This window comes from Poecilia reticulata, chromosome 4 (assembly GCF_904066995.2).
Source record: "Poecilia reticulata chromosome 4, P_reticulata-male-v2, whole genome shotgun sequence".
Taxonomy (NCBI): Eukaryota; Metazoa; Chordata; class Actinopteri; order Cyprinodontiformes; family Poeciliidae; genus Poecilia; species Poecilia reticulata.
Window position 1 is genome coordinate 16,597,807 of NC_088833.1, and position 22,198 is coordinate 16,620,004.

The following is a 22,198-nucleotide window of genomic DNA, read 5'->3' on the forward strand; positions in this document are numbered from 1 at the left end:
TGATGTTTTAATTTGGTCAGATCCCATAACTTGGAGAAAATGGGATCTGGGATTCAAACCCTGGCCCCTCTTACTGTAATCTAATAACTGCTCCACCATGCAGTGTTGATGGATGAAAAATGTTGATTGAATAATGTTTAACTTTTAATTTCTGGGAATTCTCTCAGGATCTTACATTTGTTATTTGTTGGCCCAAAGTGAGGCCTCATCCCCACCTTTGAGAACCACTGAGTTCTCAAAGAAGTTGACTCGCTATTTAAAATTTTGTATATATATTTTTTTAATTAAGGTAAATAAGCAGTTTAAGCAAGCTTCTTGTAAAGACAGAAAATCATGCTGAAGGTTTAAGGGTCACCTTTGATACAAAAGCTTCAAGATTTAAAACCTTGACTAACTGATCTCAGGCTGCAAAGATAATGCTCCATCATATTAGTATTACTATGACTATAAGGACACATATTGGGGAGGGTCTGCCTCTGTGATTGGCTGTGCGGTCAGCAGGGGTGGGCGGGGAGCTGTAAAGACTCTCCGCCTGCCTTCAGTGTTGTCTCTCGGAGTAAAAAGCGGCGCACAGCAGCAGCGGCTGAGCAGGAGGAGCAGATTTTAAAGTTTGATGCCACAGCGGTCCGGACAGAGCGGAAACTCATCCACGCTGGACTCCGGAACCAGGTTGGTAAATATAAACCTGAAACTTATGAAGCGGGCTTTAAAATACGTAAAGAGTTTGCAAAATTAAGGCAAAAAAAAAAAATGTGTGCTAAAGGCGAAACTGCCTCTTCATGTTCATTTGAAATGCAGTGCTGCAGAGTTTTGAAGTCCGGGTGTTTCCATTAATCGGCTAATTTGCGTCAAACTTTGTAAATTAAAGCTCAGTCCTGTCAGGTGATTCTTCACATGAAGCACATAAAGAAGTTCCTTTGGGGATAGAAATAAGGGCTTTTAAAAAACATCAAGAGCTGCAAAGAAAAACTCAAAATTACTATACAGATTAAGCAAAACGTTAAATGACGGAATAATTTCGCACACTGGTGTTTAAATGAAATTTTACATTTAAATTTATTTTCCTCTAAAATTTACCATTAGACTTTTAGTCTGTTGTGTTCTAATTATCCTTTATGTATTCATGTTTTCCTAAATTTACGTCAAACTACTCAATCAAAATAAAACCAGTTCCTTACATAAAGCAGCTGTGTCTGTGTACACTGGAATTACGTGGATTGTGGTTAGATGTATTTCCAGTCTCAATCCTGAGCAAGTCACCTTCAGGAAACATGGATCCCGTTGTCCTGCTGTGATATCAGGTGAATATTATCATTGCTGACCTCCCATGTGGACCACAGTGGACCAGTCAGGAAGAATGGGTTCTCTGTGGTCTTTAAGCTACAGTCAATATCTGGTCTGGACTTTGCAGTTTCAAAAAGTTGCATTGTAGGCTTGTTTCAAAATCTGGTGTGGTTTCTCTGTTGTCCACATGCACAACCTCTCGACTGAGTTTTCACAAATTCAGTCCTTATTAAAAACTGTGAAACACACAAAACAAACAGCAATACAAATATCTGAGAGGCGTATCTCAGTGGAAGAGTGACACAATGTGGGCTGTCCTGCAAAAACAAGTTATCACTACTACCAGCAAGCTAACAGAACCCAGCTCTACAGCATGTACCGGATGACGCAACTAAATCAGTCGTCCTGCATAACACTCAAATCAATTTGCATTTCTTACTGAAATGAGAGAACAAAAAAAATTACTGAAATCAATAATGCTATTTTCTGGGCTCCACAATGTCTGGGACGTTACACTCCTTAATAAACAGAAACTAAATTAAAATAAGAAACTGGTGTTTATGATGAATTGAGTATAGCTTCAGCAACTAAGTTATAAAAAAGCTTATCAAATGTGAAAAACATTACAAAGAAAATTTTGGATTTTAATGCAAGCCGACAGTTTTACATTAAATCATCTTCTCTTCCCAAAGGTCGCTTCTAGGATTTTTTTCCTACAACTCGGGGAAAAAAAGAGAGCCTTTTTGAACCCTTATCAGCTTTGCTTTTTTTATGGCAAAGTTTCAGTATTTCCATCCTTTGCTACTGATTCTGTTACATTTTCATCTCTTTAATCTTTGGCTCCATCTGCCCTTTGGTAATCTCTACTTCACCTTTCTTACCCATTGCAATCCCATCTATTCATTTATTATAAGTTTTATTTTTTTATTGTGGTAAAATTTTTATTAATAGAAACTGTCATTAAGAGAGCTAAAACCTCACCAATAAAGTAAACAAGTCTTGATTTGTTTACAACAGCCCAAATCCTTGATTGGGCCGTTGAGCTGTAAGGACCCTGGATCAAATCTAATATTCCACTAAGTGAAGTCTTGGTGGAATACTACTTAGACTAGGTTCTCCAGTAAATGTGGGTATCATTTACTGGAGTTAAAAAGTTGTGCATGAAATGACCATATCTACAAAAATACAGAGTAGAGTACAGGTGAACTCGCCAGCATTCATTCTGGTGATGTACAAAGCAGATGCACATATATATGCATGTATGTGGTTCTCAGAGACTCTGCATTTGCTTCCTCTGTATTTTAGAAGTGATTTTAATGATGCTTTCAATGTTTTTTGTTTTTTTTTATAATCCATTGATGATATTTAACCATTGACAATATTTGTCAGAGTTGCTTTGACTGTAGAAATCATTTCAAATCCATCAGGTAACCTGGAAAAGGAACAAAAACCTGTGGTGAGGAGTTATTTTCTTATTACAGCTCTCAACTTTGCACAAACCTGAGGCCAGAAGAAACTGTTCATGGTTTCCAAAAAGAATATCCTTTATTGCCTTGCTTTTAGTTGCCCTTCTTTGATAATTTAGTACCATCGAATTTTACCCTCCATTGAGTGAATTTGTACTTTTATCTCCCTTCTGGTTTGCCCTAGAATTGGAAGCCTTGTTTATTTAACTATTTAATTTCTATTAGTTTTTGTTTTAATTGTTTCTTTTTCTTGCTTATTGTTCGCTCTTTGTCTTACATTTTGTGTCTAAATAGTCCTCCATAAACAAGACTCACTAATTGAGTATTTTTATGCTACGGTATTATGTGGTTGTTTTGGTAAGAATAGCCTCTGTGCTTGCAGAGTCATATTAATGAAAAATGTCCCACTACACTTTCCCGCCCACTCGACAGCAAAGCCTGCTTGACATATATTTCATCATGTTCTTTCCCATTTGGTCTGCTGGGACTCTTTGCATACATCCACCAGATTGTTGTGACTTTGTGCTTTCTTTTCAGCTTTTCTTCTGACTGCACTTAAAGCTGTATATCTCTGAGTGGAACCTTAACTGGAATAGTCCAAATATGGCGAGATTCAAGCTGCTTACATTTATGAACGCCCTGGACCTGAATGAGAAAAGTTTACTCTAAATGATAATCAGCTGTTAGATATGTGAGGAGTAATGCTTGGTGAGTTTTTATTCATGCTAGATTATGGACGTTTTAATTTTGTAATTATGGCCATTTGGAGACAAACCTGCTCAAACTTGACATTTAGCTCAGATTTGACATTTACAAGCACAATAAAAGGAACTGGAAATGGGTTTAAGAATATTACCACCTACCAGCCTGCCAGTTTAAATTTAAAAAAATGAAAGGGTTAGGGCTAATGCTGATTGACAGGAAGCTGACAGTCATCATGTAATGAGAGGAGAGATGGAGACAAAGGAAAAAATAGAGCTCCTGACCTCCCTCCCTGTCAGCAGACAGACCATTACAAGGAGCACATTAGAGAATCAGGTTCTCTGCCACATAGCCATCTCTCTGTGTCACCGCCAGTCTCCGTTATTAGCCCTGATATCGGATATCATTTACTCTCTGCTACTCGCCAAGGTGGATGTTTTATTTCATTGTTCAGCTGTCATTGAAAAGCAGTCAAGTGAGGTGAAGCCACTAATGTGTCAGAGTGATGCAGCAAAGACACATTTAATTTGAATGTCGCGCTGCACACTTCTCAAATGACTCTTCATGCACTTGACAGCATCACCTGTGTTTTTAATCCCTAAGTTATTAGCAGTGTTACATTTAGTTTAGTACAGTTTAGATGATTTTATTAGGTAGCACACAAAGTAATAAACATTCTTGTTGGTGTCCTGAAAAGCCACTTCCTGCAAATCCGCCAGGGAGGAAGAGGAGGACGGCTCCTGCCAATATGACTTCATGTCAGTACAGAGGGGATGTAAGAAAGTCGTTGAGGGCTTTCAACCTTGACGAGTTGGTCCAGTAAGTGGTTTTGATTTCTTGTTCAAGATCAGCCATCAAATATTTATCAACCGTTCATCTATCAAGCTTTGGTTGGTGACTCAGGGTCTGGGATTTATCGTCCCTTCTCGGCTTCGAAGGCAGAGACACCACAGCAGCCTGTCAAACATATGTCTATTAACTTGTTCAGAAATGCTAACGCAGGAAAATCTGCTGATTCCAGTTGGATTACTGGAAATAAATCTGCTGAAGGAATGGGAAGGGAAGAAAACAGAAAATACATCCTTTCTTCTGCCTTGCATGGATTTACTGTAGTTTGGTCAGACGTGAGCTGTAGAAACGCCTACTTTACCCAGAGGGAAGTCTGGTAATCAGACATCCTGAACAGGCAACCTTTACTTCCACAAGGTGATGTGTTTGAGTTTAGGGCATGAATTTTCATCTGTGTTTAATGCATGGTCAGGTCTCTAACTGGTAGATTCTTCAGCCTCTTGGGAATGGAGCAGTCAGCGAAATTATTTCACACTGTGTGCTTCAGTAAGTGCTTTCACTTTTTTGGTATTTATAGTTTGTAGACTGTATTTCTGATGTTAGACCCCGATACTCTGTTCTGTCACTCCTGGGTGTGTTTTTTTTTTTTTTTGCTTCGCTGACTGAAAGGCATTGTTTCACTTCCTGGCTTAACGCTGCTCTGACTTTTCAGCTCGCTTCGTTTGCTGGCTGCAGGAAAGTTTTTGACTTTTTAATGCTGACTCTGGGCTCTCTTCCACCTTGGTTTTGAGCAAGTGTTGTGTGGGCAGAGCATGTAATATATATGGCCTTCGTAGCGGGCGGGTTGGTTGGCTCCGTTCTGTCTCTGTGGACTTGACAGAATGGCTGCCTGATGGAAGGAAAGTACTTCTGTCATCTCCATGTTGGCCTACACACACACACACACACACACACATACACTCTTTATTTCTTCATTGTGTCTTTTTTGCGATTTCACCTTCCTGAGTACTTCTTTCATCTTCTTACGTTCACTGGATTTATCCTTTCTGACCCTTCGTTCTCACCAAGTAGCTACAGAGTTCAGGTCTATCTGACTGCAGGCATGAATCATGGGTTCTTAACATTCTGCAAGCTACCAATCTTCCTGTAATGTTTCCTGCTACAGCTCTGTAACTTTTCACCATATCTTGCCACTTATTACTTCATCAATCCTGTCTTCCTTATCTTTCAGCTTGGTTTCACTTGGTAATGTGGGTAAAACTGCATTAAATCAGATTAGATGTTTGGTGTTTTAGTTAATTTAAAAGTGCCAACTTTCCTTATGTTTTCTAAATGCAACAATAATAAGGTGAGGAATGAGTATTATTTGTTAAAATTCAGAAGTTTACATAGACTTGGATTGGATTCGGAGCTAAATAGCTAAATAATTTGGAAAATGAAGAGGGCCGTCATCTTTTGTAAGCTTTGGGGTCATTCGAAACAATATTTGGGTTTCAGGCTGTCGCTATATGGATGTCGCAAAATCTCAAACACACAGCTTCCTTGTTTGACATCAAAAGCAATCAAGAAGAAATTGTGTACCTCCATCAGTCCGGATGCCTGAAGGTGCCATGTTTATCTATTCAAACAATTATATGAGAGTTCAAACACCATAGAAATGCACAATTATATTATTCAGGAATGAGACTGGCTATGCATTCCAGAGACTGATATGGGCTGGTAAGGTGTAAAAACATGAGATCAAAAGCAAAAAAAAAAAACCTGTGAAGATACTGACAAGCTGTTAAAGTGACATAGATCAGAATCTTTTTGCTATTTCACCATTTCATTTGAGTTGATTGCAATTTTTGGATTTGAGTTGATTACAATTTTTGGAGCTATGATTCGATTTGAAATTGATTCAAAACAATTATTTATTATAATTTCTGTTAACATGCTATAGTTGTGCAAGGATCAGGTGCTTTGCACAAGCATCTCTTCCATTGCAGATCCTTTGCAATGACTCTGCCTTGCAAAGACCTTCTGCTTTGTAAGACAGAAGGACAATTGGAGATATTAATGTTTTTTTTCACATTTATTAAATTATATGTAATAATCCATGCATAAATGGAATTACTTTCTCTGAGTCATCCATTTTGCTTTCACAAAACAGTCAGTTGCAGGTTGTGCCAACGATACTCTTCAGTGTTGATGCTGTTGCCACCAAAGAAATAACATTCAAGGTTTGCTATTTTCAGAGTCAGTGTGGAGTGTAAAGTGAAATAGACGGCAACACAGAAATGTAATTTTTTTTCTTTTTTTTAAAGAACTGTATTCTCCATGGTATGTCTGCAGTTTATTCAGGCTCCAAGAGAGAAACTGAGAGCAAGAACGTCAAGAGAAGGACTTAGGATTTTACAGCACAATGGCTGAAACTTCAACCTTTGTCTGTCATGGAACATGCTTTATTCATAAAGCATGTTTTTATTTATATGTTGACTGCCTTTGGAAACTCTCAGAGCTGAGGTTAGGTTTCTTTCTTTGGGACTGGCCAAGCTGACCAGATGCAAAAACAGGTTTAAAATGCCACCCTACAAGATTTAGTCTTTAGTTGAATATAACTGTAAACCCGTCTTAAACTGAATGCGCTCTCATACAGTATGACACCATCTGCTCTTATTGTAATTAATAAACTCTCAAAGCAGGTGGGATTGATAACAGCAGGTCTTATGTCTACCTATATTATAGAGCTGAAAGGGAAATCAGAACAGTTAAACTTGCATATTGCATATCAGTGGGTAAGAACTTTCCAAAAACCAGAGATTAGAGATCGACCACAAAACTCTGACTGATGCATCAGATCGGTTTTCTCAGGTGTTTTGCTCTTGATCTCATGTTCTGTCCACAAATAGATTTTGCCCACTCACTGCTGACCTGCGAACATTTGTGAGTGGGTTTCCGCTCATCCTGGTGTGAATATTTCATGTACGTGATTTGTGAATTAAATATAGGGCGGATATGATTGGCTTGACATTTATTCACACTGACTGGTGGGACAGAAGGATTTTTAGAGCTGATTAAAGTGGTGATCTTGAACGGGACACAAAGGTGGGTTCCGTCTTCAAGGTAGAAGCCTGCAGGCAACAAATGTCTTTCAGAGTCTTTGAGTTTAATGCTCAAACTCTTGGGTTTCTTGGGTTCATAGTTGAACCCAAGAAAAGTATTATTTTAGTTTGTTGGTTTAGTCTGTTTTATACGTTTTCATCTTTCCTATTATGGGTATGTTACTTGACATTTACCTGTTGCAGTTGCAAGAAACCACATGGAGGCTAAACATCTCAAAAAATCTAAAACCAGAGGATGTCCAGGAATTTTTTCATTTAACCACAATTTGTCTAAATTAAGCATACATGGCTTGATTTGTTTGGCTTTTCAGGTCTGAAAGTAGTAGTATGAAATGCAACTCACCGTCGGCCACTAAATGAAAGAAGTGGGGAGGGAGTTCTGAGCTATTTTGCATACTGTAGTTCCCATGTGACGTCCCACATCCATGAACTTTGTAACAGACAGCCAACTTGGCAGGCACTTGCTATGACGACAATAAACAAGCCTCAAGTTTAGAACCAGTTCTTGCCTTGTTTCTAAATTAGAAACAATATAAGTACATTGCAACTATTACTAGATTACGGTTTGAGTACGCCACCCGCCTCTGTGTAATACTAAGGTACTCTAATACTTCTTTTTAATCTAATTTGTCAAAAAGAAAACCTCAAAAAAGCACAACCCCTCAGGACCGCGCATAGAGTAAAAAACTTGTGCAGGAAAATGTAATCTGTAAGTGTGTGGAAAATGGGAAATGCACGCAATTTGTTTTACCACCTTTAAACAAAGCATGTGCTTGATAACCAGCAATTCAGCTAACTACAAGTTCCAGTCACAACACTGGGAAGAAACACCTGGATTTGATGCAGGCATCCATTACATTAAACTTAATGTGTTTCTATATAGAGATAGTTTTTATTTAACTTTTAGCCTTTAGTCACCATTGAGATTATGCTGCTGCCTGTCATTGCCAGGTCTCCCTTAAAATCGTAAAAAATGAGATGTTTTTAAGGTAGATCTGGCAATGATGGGCAGAAACATAAAACAGTTACGTACAAATAACATCCACAAAAACAAGTGTTAAACGAGTTTTAACACATACAAATATATACATTCCACTCAATACGTGTTATTTTTTTCATTTTTTATTATGTTATACAAATTATATTGAAATATATATATGTCATTGCCACCACCCATCACAATATATATTGATATGAATTTTGTGCCATATTGCACATCCTTACTCCCCAGATGAGAAAACGCACATGTGCAGAACAAATGGCCGCAGGGTTTGATCTATGCACAAACGAATAACAAACAATTATGGATAGTATTGTGCTGTGTGCTATTTTGCTATCTGTTAAGTTTAGCATCATATCTGAAAAGGAATACATGTGTTACTCACTCCGTGGGCTTGAAACCCTATGAAAATGACATATTCCCATCCAGTTTATCAGGGGCTGACTATTATCTTGTAATCACTAAGTTTCTGTTTTATCTTTGCAAAGTCTTCAGTGATCTTCTGACTTTGAAGAGCTGCATCTTTGATGGCATTTCTTATCTCCTGCTGTGCTTCAGGTGTTGGTGTGATGCTGATGAGTGTTCCTAGTATTAAGACTGATTCACTCATCTCCTTAAGCACTTTTACCTTTTTGAGCAGAACCAGAAACTTATCTACATCTCTCAGGGTGTATTTCACAAGAACTTCATATGATTCTTCCTCCAACAGATTACATGTGGCCTTTGTGACTTTAAGCATTCTTTTAAGAGGTTTAAGCATCTCCACAAATTGTTCCCCCTTACCCCCGGCTTCTTTTGCTTTTTTCCTCTCTGTTATGATTTTTATCAGATTTGAGCCAACAACACTAACTGCACCTGTACTTGCAACAGAAGCAGCAGCAGCAGTAGCTCCAGCAGAAAAGTTAGCGGCAACAGCAATAAATGGACCTCTATCTTCAACTAAAACTCCAGCAACAGCAAAAACAATAAGTCCAACAACAGCTGCAGTAATAACAGCTCCTATAACGGGTCCATCAGCAACATCATCTTTAGCAGAAGCAACAGCTAACCTCCAACCTACAGTGAGTGAGTCTACAACCAAGCCGATTTGTCCACAAACAGCCCCAAGAGGTCCAGCAACAGCACCAAAAGCAGCAAATAAACGGAATCCTGCAGTGAATGGAGCTGTAGCGACACAAGCAAGCAATCCTATACCTCCCACCACAGCTCCAACTGGTCTAATTTTGTTCGTCATCTCCTGAATTTGCTCAACTTCTTCAGAAATCATATGAAGCCTAAGGACAACAGGTTTCATCTTGGTTTCACTTTTGTCAAACTGCTGAATGAATGACGTTCCAGCTGCAATCAGTTTATTCTGTATCTCGGACAGATGAGAAGGGACATCTTTGTTCTCTCTTCTTTGTGGGTTGGTATGGCTTTTGTTCTCTTTATGGGGTTTGGAGGTCATTTCCTGCAGTTCTGCTTTCTTTGAGGGTGTTGAGAAGTTTGTTGTCCGAAGTTCACTTCAACCTACACAAGGAGAAGCAAATAATTGAAGCTATGAATCAACGGTTGCGCACAGTCTGAGGTCCATCAACACCCAGATATCAGAGCAGTCTGCTCTGGACCAGTTGAACTACAACCCTGGTTTTATGTTCTACCTTCATTTGCTCAAACTGTGAAAACTGACCACGCCCACCCTATGACTCTGCCACTCAACTCCTTCAAATTAGCCAGCAACAATTGGCAAATACCTGGTGGAACTGTGGATCTGCTGAGCTCATTATACAAGCTATTTCTCAGACCAACACTGAAATTGGATAAGAACATGAGCTCTGTTGTGAAATCAAACTTTTCTCATTTGCACATACACACACGCATATATTCTCCAGGTTGGGGAAACGAGGGTCCTGCCCCAAGTAACGGAGGAGGAAAATGGAGTTGGAGATCCAAAGACAGAGTGATTAAGATGCCTTCTGGATGGTTCCCTGGTGAGGTCTTCCAGGCATGTTTCACAGGGAAAAACTCAGGACAAGTTGGAAGGACTATGTATGTCAGCTGGCCTGTAAATGCCTCTCCAGAGGAGCTGAATCAAGTGGCTGGGGAAATGGAAACCTGCTTAAGCTGATGCCCCCATGTCCTGACCCATCATAAGTGGAAGAATAAATATAAGTCTACCTGTTTCAGGCCGCTTGTCCACTGAACTGTTTGAGGTCTCTGCAGTCGTTTGATCCTCCCTTTCCAGCTGTTTTAATCTCCAGCCGAATGCAGCACGGAAATCACGTTTCTACTAACTGCCTGAAGGAACCTGAAGTGAACAGAACAGACATTGCTGCGAGTACAACAGAACTCAATACAAACGGTAATAAAAATAAAGGTTTTAAGCCACAACAGAGAGAAGACCCCAGTGCTATTTACGACTTGCAAAGGATGGATTGTATCCACCCAACTTTGAAAACAGTTAGTAAGCCTAAGTCCATGGAGTTGTTAATGTGTGTGCAGTACGATACCTTCAGTCAAAAGCTGTTTCAGGTTCTGAGCTCCTGCTAAATCCAGTTTAATGGTTCTGCTCTTATTTCTTTATACAATCAATCATTCTACTCCGATCCACCACCTCTGTTTAACTGAAACTCACCTAAGAAGAATAACCTGCTGATCAGACACACCCTTCTCATCTACACTATATTGTGCAACACATATTCATGAAGTCAGGGCAACACCTGAATTACAGGAATTGACCAAACTGCTCAGTCTCTGTCAGTTGGTTTCCTGTACAACAACTGACAGTTGTATAGTTTGGTAAGACAATGTGGAACAGTAGATTATTGGGTGAATTCCCAAAGACCAAGCACTGCACACCTAATGTACAGAACAAACCTATATTTACTGTGCAAGGAACCATTTGATTACATGGAAAATGCCAGTGAAGCGGTTGCCAACAGAATTAACGCAATGCAAGATGCAATCCATTAATAAGATGTATAGAAAAATGGTATATGACTAATGGATGCATTATTTGAGATTAGCAATCATATAAATAGCTATAAAAAATATATGTATGTATTATTGTAGCAGCCTGTCAGCAGTCTGTCTTTTGAGGCTGGTGAACTTATGATGGGAGTTTTTCGATCACAAAACCGTTTTCTTTGCGTTTAGATAAAAAAGAAAGCTGTATTGTCCAAAAATCATCTTTTTCTGGAATGCTGAGTTCTCTCCCAGTTGGTGCTGAGGGGCATTCAGGTAAATCTCTAAATATGCTGATAAAGACAAAAGATATTCATCTGGGTTCACCTGTTAAAATGATAGATCGTAGGCACCACAAAGACAGAATTACTCAGCTGCATTGTTGCTGTTGAAAATCTCACGGGGCTTGTTTTTTTTTTTTTTTTTTTTTTTTTTTTCCCCCTTTGCTCCCTCATCTGTACTCTCCTCCATTTGTCCACCTCAAATGCAGGTGGACAAATTCGGGGAGTGCAAACGTTTGGGAACCTCAAGCAAAATTCCAGCAGTAAAGATAAACAATTTTAGGAAATGCATAAAATTTATTTTTAATGAATAGGGCAATATATTTTTCAATCTTGAATGTACAACATGGTCCTTCATCTTAGATTGTTAGTGGCAATTATGAGATAAAAAATGAAAGCATAATCAAATCATCAGATTTATGGCTGCTCAAAGGAATTATTACAAAAGCGAAAAGATAAAGCAGTTTGAGAAGCTTGAAAATTAAGACCCAAATAGTTTTTCCTTTTTATTTTTTCAAAGCGTAACAACAGAGCTTCTCAGGTGAAATGAGTAAAGGCAGCGCTCTGAGTCTTCCTCACCAGCGTTGCGTAGGGGCACTTGTGGGCATCCTGACAAGCTGCATCACGTCTTGGTGTGGCAGCTGCAGTGTGACTGAAAGTCTCTGCAACATTTGCTAGAAAAGCTCTGGGGATACTCATGGTCTCACTGCTCTCTGGTTGACCATTTTGAAGAATAATGAAACCATCAGCTTTGGGAAAGATCCATTTCAGTCCAAAAACTGGGTTGTCGTCTTGACATTTCATGAATTCGGTTCATCGAAGTACAGTTAAGAGGAATTAAGAATTAGATTGCCAGTTTTATAGCTGCTTGAAGCTGTTATTTTTAGTCTGTCACTCGATTTATACCATCAGTATCCTTTTACACATTACCCCACACTTAGTAGAAACTGCGGCTTCCTTTGTAAAAAAGCTTCTTGCATATATTCTTTATGGCTTCACTTTAAAATTATTCAGTGATATTAAAAATAGCTTGACTTTGCCACAGTCCAAGATGTTTTTTAATCAACTAAAGCAAATAGTCACCAAAGAAAAGTGTTAGGTGTAGAAAAGTAGCAGTTGTTATGTAAAACGGACAAACACACACTGCATGGCTGGTAACTTGCTGGACCTTTTTTTTTGTTTTCAGAGGTTGGTAGTGTGGACTGCTTTCCTTTCTGCAGCACTGCTACTCATTTGCATACATGCTCAGTGAACGTCTCATACACAAACACACTTTTTTTTGCTCAATGTTGCATGCACAGTCGGAGCCGACTGGCTGGCTGTATGTGAAATATGCAGGACGTTTAACTGCCAGACTTTATCAACCCCACAGTAGCTGCCGACTGTCTGACGTCCTAATTATGACCAGGACCATCTGAGGAATGGCTTGGTGGTGAGCCAGGATGCATGCCAAGTGGAAAAAGGAATGATCAAAGAGTCTGTCTTCACAGCTGTAAGACACACCTGGAATGGTATAAGATGGAATAAATACTTTATTGTCCCAATAGGTAAAATTTGCTGACTGACTGAAAACATGACACACAGGCCATTGACATCGACTTATAAGCAAACAGAGTAACCAAGTAAGACACACTTAGCTGCAGACAATATAAAACCAGAATCGGCAACAAGAGTCTTGGTGTTTTAATGTAGGTTCTTAAATCTCTCTGAATTCTCCTGTAATTACAGTTTATAAAAATGAATTGTGATTAATGTATGAAAACAAAACAACATTTGTTGTTTTGCACAGCTCAAGGTGACCTGGTCCTTGTTGTCCTCATTAGATTCGGAAACACAGCAGGGACCAACTCCCTCAGGTGGCAAATGAATCACGTGTATTCAGAAGAGGGAGAAACGCACATCTAAAGCATCAATAAGCCTTATGACATGTTGTTATACGTTTCCATTAGGGTTTCCCCTCTTTGTCTGTGCAGTTCTTGTTCTGCCATGTCCTCTGAATGCTTCATATTTGTTTTGTGAGCTCGATTACTTTTGTGTGGATGTAATGGGGGGATACCCGGCTGAGCTTGTGGATCACATGGAGCTCCCCTCAGCCTTTTCTCCAAGTCCACTTTATCTTTATAAGCAACAAATTGGAAAGGGTTAATTCAATTCCCTGTGGGCTGAAGCTGAGACGAACATTTACAATCTCTGTCTCTTTCTCTCTCCACTTGTTCGCTGATGTTCTTTTCCTCCCTGCCTCTTTGTTGCTAAAGTATAATTACTTTTAGAAAGTGGCTTTACTCAGCCTATACATAACAGATCATGACTATCTGTTCAGAGCAACATGGGGACTGGCTTGGCTGGCTGTTTGCATGCTTAAAGCATCATCTCACTAATGTCCAATAACAAGATAACGCTGGGTTTACATGTCAGATCTGTTTGATTCTTGGTAAAGTGTTTTAGTTTCTGGATTTAAGTGAAAAGGCCACATTCACATTCAAGTCAAACACCTCCACCTTGCTTGCCGTGTTGTGATAGCTCTCCACTTTTTCATCTTGCACTTGGTGTTCCTTCAAGGTAACAAATATTTATTTTGCCTTTGAGGAATAAAGTAAAATGCCTCAAAGATTAATTTTACTAAAAGCAATTCATAATTGACACCTAAATCTCATAAACCTGTTTAGACAAACAGGTGTATGTGTAAATCCAATCCAGTTCATTTTTATATAATTAAACATTCAGATTCAGGTCATATTGAATACTTTCCAGTTCAGTCGTAATTATAGCTTACAGTTACCTATATATCAGGAAAGGTATCAATCTTAACTGATTGAATCAAGGTTTTGACTTTGTGGTAATCGCTCAACCTGAGCAAGTATGTGGTCACAGTGGAGAGGAAGAACTGTATTTTAACAGGAAGAAACCAGCACCAGAACCAGGCAAGAAAAACACAAGCACTGGTCCAGAAGTATTTTATGGGAAGTACAGAGCGTAATTAGTAGCAATAGTTGCACTACTGGCTTGGTCCAGGAGAAAAGTAAAAACTTTGCAAAACACAGAAGCACTGAGCCAGGATTACTTTCTGTGGAATTGGACAACAGGTTAACCAGAACTACTTTCTATGAGAGCCAAACGAAACAGGAGTAATGGTTAAAGGCATCATACCTTCTAGGAACAAAACACAATTTTGTCCATGAAGGGCAGTGAACGTCTGAGCTGTTGGATCAGGCTGAGTCTCCGTGCTCAGTCTGCTATGTGTTTGCCTGCTGACACAGGTGTGTACGCATGTGTGAAATAGATGTCAATTTGAGGACCTTTCAATGAAGACTGACAAGTGTCTGCTTCACTGCTCTTCATTACAACGATCTCATTGGTGCTCTGAGGAAGTGTCATGGAGGAGAGATGTAATGGGTGCAAACTAATGCGCAATAAGGCGGGTGTGTGTGTGTGTGGGGGGGGGTGTGTGTCTGTGTGTGGCTGCATAGGTGTTGGGACTGACAGAGTGAGATGGTATGGGTATGGCTTAACAAGGAGGAAAATAAGCTGAGCAATCTATGTCTGCCCTCCTTCCACCACCCAATTTCATATGCCGACACACATACCCTTGGGAGCCATGACAGAACTACTGGGTCACTAACTCTGTGTGGGCTTGTTGCAAGGCAGAAAAAATGCAATTGTGAAATTTCAGGATTCGTTTTCTAAAAATAGGTTTCTACTCTCAAAGCAATGAATAAGTAAATCGATATATATATATATATATATAAAAGTAAGTAAAAGGGCACTGTTTTATACAATGAGCAATAGAAATCTCCTTAAACCAATTCATTTATTGCACGATTCTCACATATAGGGGTTGATTATTAGTTTATAAATATCTACAAACACATTATTCTGCAATCTGTCAATTTCAGGACAGATTTAGTTTTTACCTCAATTTAAAAAGCAATTGGAAAAACTAATTACCCTTGACGATTGACCCAGCTTTTACAATTTTACAAAATGTATATTACAATTAATATTTGGCCTAATTTTGAAATGTATTTTTAAATTTCAATGTAAACCAGACATGCATTCTTGTGCTTACATGAAATCAGTAAACATTTGATGTATAGAAACTTTAAACAACAAAAATATTCCCTATGCTCTTCAACATATGGTCAAAGTGTCCACATGGCTTCGTTCTTTCTTGCCCTCAACAGACTGAACACTGTAACATCAGTATCTTGGAGCACAAAAACACCTGATCACCATTTTCCTTAATATTTCCTTTTCTTTCTGTGTTTTTGCTCAGTATATTGCAATTGCAAAGAACTTATTAAATGTAATATTTGGTAAGATTTTGTACTTCAATTGTCAGGCTTTCACTTACTGGATTTGGATAGTGGATAGATTGTAAATGGGGTTTACTAAAAATGGATATTTCCAATGCAGTTTCCAATAGTATTGCAATTTTGTGCAGTGCAAATGTACACCATCTTTTACCAACAGTCCACAAATGCAAGAGGTTGTGAAGTGAATCAGAAATTGAATTTTGTTTCCAGTATATGTTTTTTTTATGTAATGATGTATATTTGATACTAGGACTGCAGGGCTATTTTTTTATTTTAAGTTTCAACTTTGGCAGGTGAAAATGCAGCACATTTCTGACTGTGTCACTGTGCAGAAATATTGCCTCTAAATCTGAAAATTGAGTTCAAGGTTTATTCTTTCACCAACGGTGTGTCTTCTGCATGCACAGCCGAAGGTATCTTTCCCATAGTTTAATTCGTTGTCATTTCTATTATAAAGAATTTATCTTGCAGGGCTAAAAGTCAGCGTAAATCTGGAAATGGCTGCACAAACGCAGCAGATCTATTTTTTGCTCAAATGCAAAAGTGCACATTCATTCACACGGTGAGTGTCTGCTCCCAGGTGTGTCATCCTGCTGCCAGCCATGCTGGTGCAGAGCGGACCCTGGAGACTCCAGCTGATGAAGTAGCAGACAGGAAACCTTTGAACTGAACACGACACAGAGGCAGGGAGTGTGTGGAGAAGGCATTTTGCCATGGTCACGCAGAGGAGAGTCAGTCCAGACTGTGCCAGTGAACTTTTCCTCTCTCCTCTGAACTGCTGCCCATTCGCCACAGGAGCTTCTCCTCGCGCATCTTTAGCTCGTCTGCCAATCTTTTAACATCCATCCTCCTCTGCTTTCCTTCTGCAGGTTCTTTTTACATGATAAAATGCATTTTGCATTAACCCTGCCCTCGCCCCCCCCACACACACACACACACAAACACACACAGAGAGCGCTACCTGTGTTGCATTACATTTGTCTGAACAAATGGCTCAGTCATTCTGTTCGGACCGGTGAGCAGGTGTAAATGGTTTGCGTATCGCATTCCTTCAATGATTCGAAACCCGGTCCGCTGCAGGTGATGTGATTATACATTATTTATAACACTCCACAACACTTTGTCTTTCCATCCATAATGTTGCCAAATTTACAAAAAGGGGGTCAGTTAAGGACCCAGTGCTCCTCTTTAACAATGCTATGACAAATGAGAGTGAGGTAATGCGGCTTTGTTTATAACCATGCTTTCATTACTGCTAATGTGGCCGTAATGACACCATAATCGGCTTCCTAATTGAGTGTCATTATGGGGAGTGCTGATGCTGTGCTCTCCATGCAGATGGTTAATGTCAGTGTTATTTAAATAGCAAAGAGTCACCATAACCCCACAGTATGTTGAAATAATGGAGGAATGACTTCATCATCTTCTGCTTATGGATCTCATTAAATCCAATCAGACAGATGTATGAAGCTGATTTAATTGTGAGTTTTCATTGGGCTAAATGTACATTTTAAAAACTGCTGGGCTGAACACAACTCAGTGTGGTGGATCAAGCCTTGGGCTCACAAAGAATACTAGGATTATTTTTCAATTCAAAAATGAGGGAAAGTGACTAGTATCTCAACATTAAGGTCTCCACAGAGTGAGTTGAAGAGGTGTCCCATTATCTGTAATAATAAAGGAGTAATTCTGATCATTAAACTCTATAGTATTGATAAGCTAGAGCAAAATATATCAATGCTTCTAAAAATCAATATCATAAACTATCAAGATTTTTAATATGTTCTGAGGAGATGGCAGGTGCCTGCGTATTTCTTGGATTATGACTTTTTCAGTATCAATCAATACTAATTAATTTAACCTAGATTACTAAAGAATTTGCCTGGTTCTGGTTTGTTTTCTGACTGTCTGAATCTCAAAACTCCAGCAAATCAACAGGAGTTGTAGCCACACGGCAGGAGACTTCACAAGGTGCTGATCGACCAATGAGAACCAGATTTTAATGCAAGAGATGCATCACGACAGACAGGGAAAAATACTCTTCTAAATAAGTCTCCTGATTTAAGAGCTTTTTATATTCAATGTTTCAAATATGTTTTTGTCCTACAAAAGCTGTTTGGCATTGGATTGGGAATTTGGAGATTTTTACCCACAAACCCAACCCTACTGCATTTTCCTTACAAATTTGTCAAAATGTAAAGGGGAATGAGCATGTTTTCCAATATTGCAAGCCAAGTAAATTGAGAAGAAGCCCTCCTGCAAGAAAGAAATGACAATATACAATTTTTCTTACTCTTGGGCTAAGCTGTGAAGCCTTTTGTTGTCTTCTCCTGACAGACATTTTTACAGTTGGATTCTTATAAATCTTTTTAGTGTGCTATGTAAACTGCGGCTTTGCCTGAAGGATGGAGTGTAAGAAAAATCCTGATCAGTCAGCCAAACTTTTCAGTTTAATCAAATTTACTGTAACTATGGCACAAGTAAAGCCAAGATGACTGAATGCTGAAATTTAATATTTTAAAGGTTCTTCAACAAAATATTTCAATAATGGTGAGGCCATAAATACACCTTTTCCCCCCTCTAATACATTTGTTCAGTTCTTTGAAATGTAGGACATGTCACAAAATATGATTTTGAAATTATTCACAAAGGTAATTTTTGTCACATCACTGTATTTTCTCTGTGCTAAATAAAGACAAGGACTGAGTTTAAATAGCCCTGATTTTCATGAATGTCCAGTGATTAGACTGTATTGTCTTCTCTAATTCAGACCAATAGGTAGCATGTTTTGACCCAATGCTTGGTCAAAACTACCCAACCTCTTTCTAATTGGTGTTAACCCAACGTTTGGCTTTAAGAGTAGTGTTTTTGTGTGTAATTGTAATGTTTTATTTGTGCGGTTTTGCACAGATTGTAACCAGGAGCTTCTGTTGTTCTTAGGTGTAGAAACCTGACTCGGCTTCACCTGGAACATCTGATAAGTCCAATAACGCTCCGCTGAGGACTGCTGAGGACACCTGGAACAAGCATTTAAGCGGATTCTGTTTCTCAAAATATTTTCTGCGTCTTGTTGCTTCTCTACTTAAAAAGAAAAGCTTTTGTTTCTTTTGCTTTTTTTTTGAGGAAACCATCCACAGAGGGGAATACGACAAAATAAACTTATTTCAATATATGACTGTACTGACCCACTTTTCATGCTCCAGCTAGCTGAGTGAAGAGGAAACCTTGCATTTAGCAGGCGGCATCAGAGAAGGTTATGGGCCGTTTAACATGCAGGGCCATTAATCAAGCGACCTCCAGTTCTAATTAGCTGCCACACACGTACGCAAACAGTTGCATCTGGCTGCTGAGGTAGTCTGTTTGTAACAGGACGCAGACGAGCTCTGAAACTGCCAAACCAAGTCAGGTGTTGGATGTCCTCCTGCGTTGTATCGCCTCTCTCGGACAACGCTGACCTTGGCGGAGAATAGAGCTGTTTGTGTTTGTTTGCATTAGCGGAAGATGGTGCCACGCCCGGTGTACTATGATTGAGAGTGTCAAAGACACCTGATGGTGGTTGCGTGGCTCTGATAAGCAGGGAGGAAGAATTACTGCCTGAGGCACTGATGCTCAAATAAGAAGCTGGCTGATCATCATTGGACTTTTAGAGTCTCATCCTCAAATAAGTGACACACAAACGTAGCTTGTGCTAATTGCGAAGTGCACACGTGCGTCTGTCTGACACGTTGTCTGAGCAGATTAAAGTCAAACCTTTTGTAGGTCATGTCACTTTGACTTACTTAGCTTTGACAGCATCAAGTGGCCACCAGAAGAAAATGTGTGGCGCAGCAAAAATACCAACACCTTAGACGAATACATCACATCAGTCCGCCTGTCTGTCAAATATAAAAGTTGCATGCTGACTTCTTCATCACCTCTCATGAACGCCTTCCCCTTCTTCTCCACACTTCAACCCAACACACCCACCATCCAGTCGGTGTGTAAGCCCTGTCTCCGGGCCCCGTGGAGAATGAACGATGTACCCACCCTTGACTACGAGTCGCTGATGTCCCCGGCCAGCTCCTCACTGCCCAGCAGCCCAGGCAGCGGCGGCAGCAGCCCTCCCCTCGCCTTGGTCACGGTGGACACTGAGCAGCGTACCGCTTTGGCCTTCGTAGGCCTCCTCATGCTTTTCTTGGTCTTCCTGCTCGTCAGATGCTTCAGGATCCTGTTGGACCCATACAGTCGCATGCCTGCATCATCCTGGACTGACCACAAGGAGGGCCTAGAGAGGGGTCAGTTTGATTATGCACTGGTGTAGGCTACAGATTACATGTTTGTTTGCACACAGATTGTTTTTTTTTTGTTTTTTTTAAGTTTTTCTCAGAAAGTGATGATACATGCTGTACTGTTGTAAATGCACTAGCAGACGGGTAGACCTTTTGTTGGTGTAAATTAATGCTGCAGGACTACTTGTCTATATCAAGTGTTGCTCAACACAGGATTCACCTCGACAGGCAAACCCTCGCAGTGCTGTGAAAAAGTATGTACCCACTTGCTGATTTATTCTGTTTTTGCTTTTTGTTTTCTTGTCACATTTTAAAATCCGTTTCATAATTTAAAACATTTAATATCAGACCAGGATAACTTGAAGAAACTTACAAAAGATTTAATTTGTTTAGAGAAAAAAAAACCTCTTAAATCTAATCACTAGCTTTGCCACCTTTGGCAGCCATAAATCTAATTGAGGGTTTGCAATAACAGATGATGTGTCTTTATTCTGGACCATTCTTTGTTGCAGAATTATTTTCATTCAGCCATACTGTACAGTTTTTAAGCATGAATACCTTGTAGTGTAAAATACCCGAGCATTAGGGAAAGCCTTACAGTCTTTTTCAAATTGATAAACTTGAAAACCTCTCTCTGATCTGATCTTCAATTTCTTTCGATTAGGCCCTGATGTGATGTTTTCAGAGATATTTTATCCTACTTCATGTTGGATTATTTGGCGACTTATTGATTCTATAGGTCTGACAGAAATCATGATTCTGATGTAATTATGAAAATGAGTTCAACTTTAAAAAAATTTAATGAAAAATGTAATACTTATTTTATTGTGACAGTGAAGAAACAAAAACAAAAATAAATCTGTAAGTTTTTTTTTTTCCCTCAGTACTGTAGAAACTGGACCTTTAAAAGACAGACGACAGCTGCCTTAACCTGACCTACTGTAACAGTCTATGACACCATCCAACCACAGCATCACTATTTGTATTTGGTTGTAAACAATATTACTTTACGTCACAAACTCATTCTGCTTTTTTAAATTCACTCTGTGCTTAATGCAGACAGTTAAAAGAACTCAGGTGTTGGATAGACTCAGAAAAAAGTTATTCTTAAGCAGACGCCCCTTTAACTAGATCCGGTAGAGTGTCTGGGTTTTCACTTCTAATCCAGGAGCTCATTTAATTACTTTTTACTCGTTGATTCTGAATTTTTGAACATTGCTGTGGCTCCACGTTTTCAAAAATCCATGCAAATAGTTTCCATAAAACCCTGACAGTCTATGCTTAACGTGTTGTGTCTGTACTGAGAAGCCATATTAAAAACAACACACAAAAAACTAGTTTGTTACCTCATGCAGAGGGTTATGTTGACGGGTTATGTTCCTGTTTTTTTTGTGGCAACGAAGCAAACTGCATCATTTAGGACAAAAATTATTTTTCTAATCTCGACTCAAGTTTTGGAGTCTCCTTTTTTCTATCTTTTTGTCTCTTCCTCCTAACATACCAACTTTTAGACAGAAACTTTCAAGGCCGTCATGCAGCCTTGTTTTAAAAGGAGGTAAACCAAGCAGCTTTGCTTTTTGTGAGTGTTTTCTGACAGCTGGCTTTCTTTTTTAGTGCTGGGTTAAATTGGTGAGATAAGAACTCCTTCTTGCAGAAATATGTGCTGATCTGAGTTAGTAAGAAGTTCACAATCCGTGTGGGGAAATTACATAAAAATAAATTCTACTTAGTACATTAAAGTTCTTTGTGCTGCTTTTTATTTTGTTCCTATTTGCCAGCAGTGGTGCTACCAGACTTTTATGCATAGTACATTTAATAAATATAAATTTAAAGCAAAAAGCAAAATTTATACTTAAATGATATACAGCATATAACAAATGTAGATTGTCTTTTCAAGTTTTGCACGTTATGTTCCAACTATTAAATGTGTTCCAATGGGATTTTATGTGATAAACCCACAAAACCCCTCCAAGAGTAGATTAGCTTTGTATTCAGAACTAAGGAATTTGAATTGCTGATAATCAATGCTGTTTGTACAAAATAGTTTT

At 39.0% G+C, this 22,198-nt stretch overlaps 1 protein-coding gene and 1 long non-coding RNA gene across 2 annotated transcripts; one reads left to right on the forward strand and one right to left on the reverse strand.

Annotated features, from left to right (window-relative positions):
* The first annotated feature begins 531 nt into the window (after positions 1–531).
* LOC108166259 (uncharacterized) lies at positions 532–21,889 on the forward strand. The gene is made up of 2 exons (XM_017304513.2): positions 532–669; positions 18,823–21,889. The coding sequence occupies exon 2, from the start codon at positions 19,778–19,780 to the stop codon at positions 20,180–20,182; it is 405 nt and encodes a 134-aa protein (XP_017160002.1). The 5' UTR covers positions 532–669; positions 18,823–19,777; the 3' UTR covers positions 20,183–21,889.
* On the reverse strand, positions 8,214–11,185 carry LOC103464116 (uncharacterized). The gene is made up of 3 exons (XR_014087302.1): positions 10,835–11,185; positions 10,503–10,632; positions 8,214–9,854 (listed from the first exon to the last, which is right to left on the reverse strand). It is a non-coding gene; the product is annotated as an uncharacterized LOC103464116 (long non-coding RNA).
* Positions 21,890–22,198: the final 309 nt, after the last annotated feature.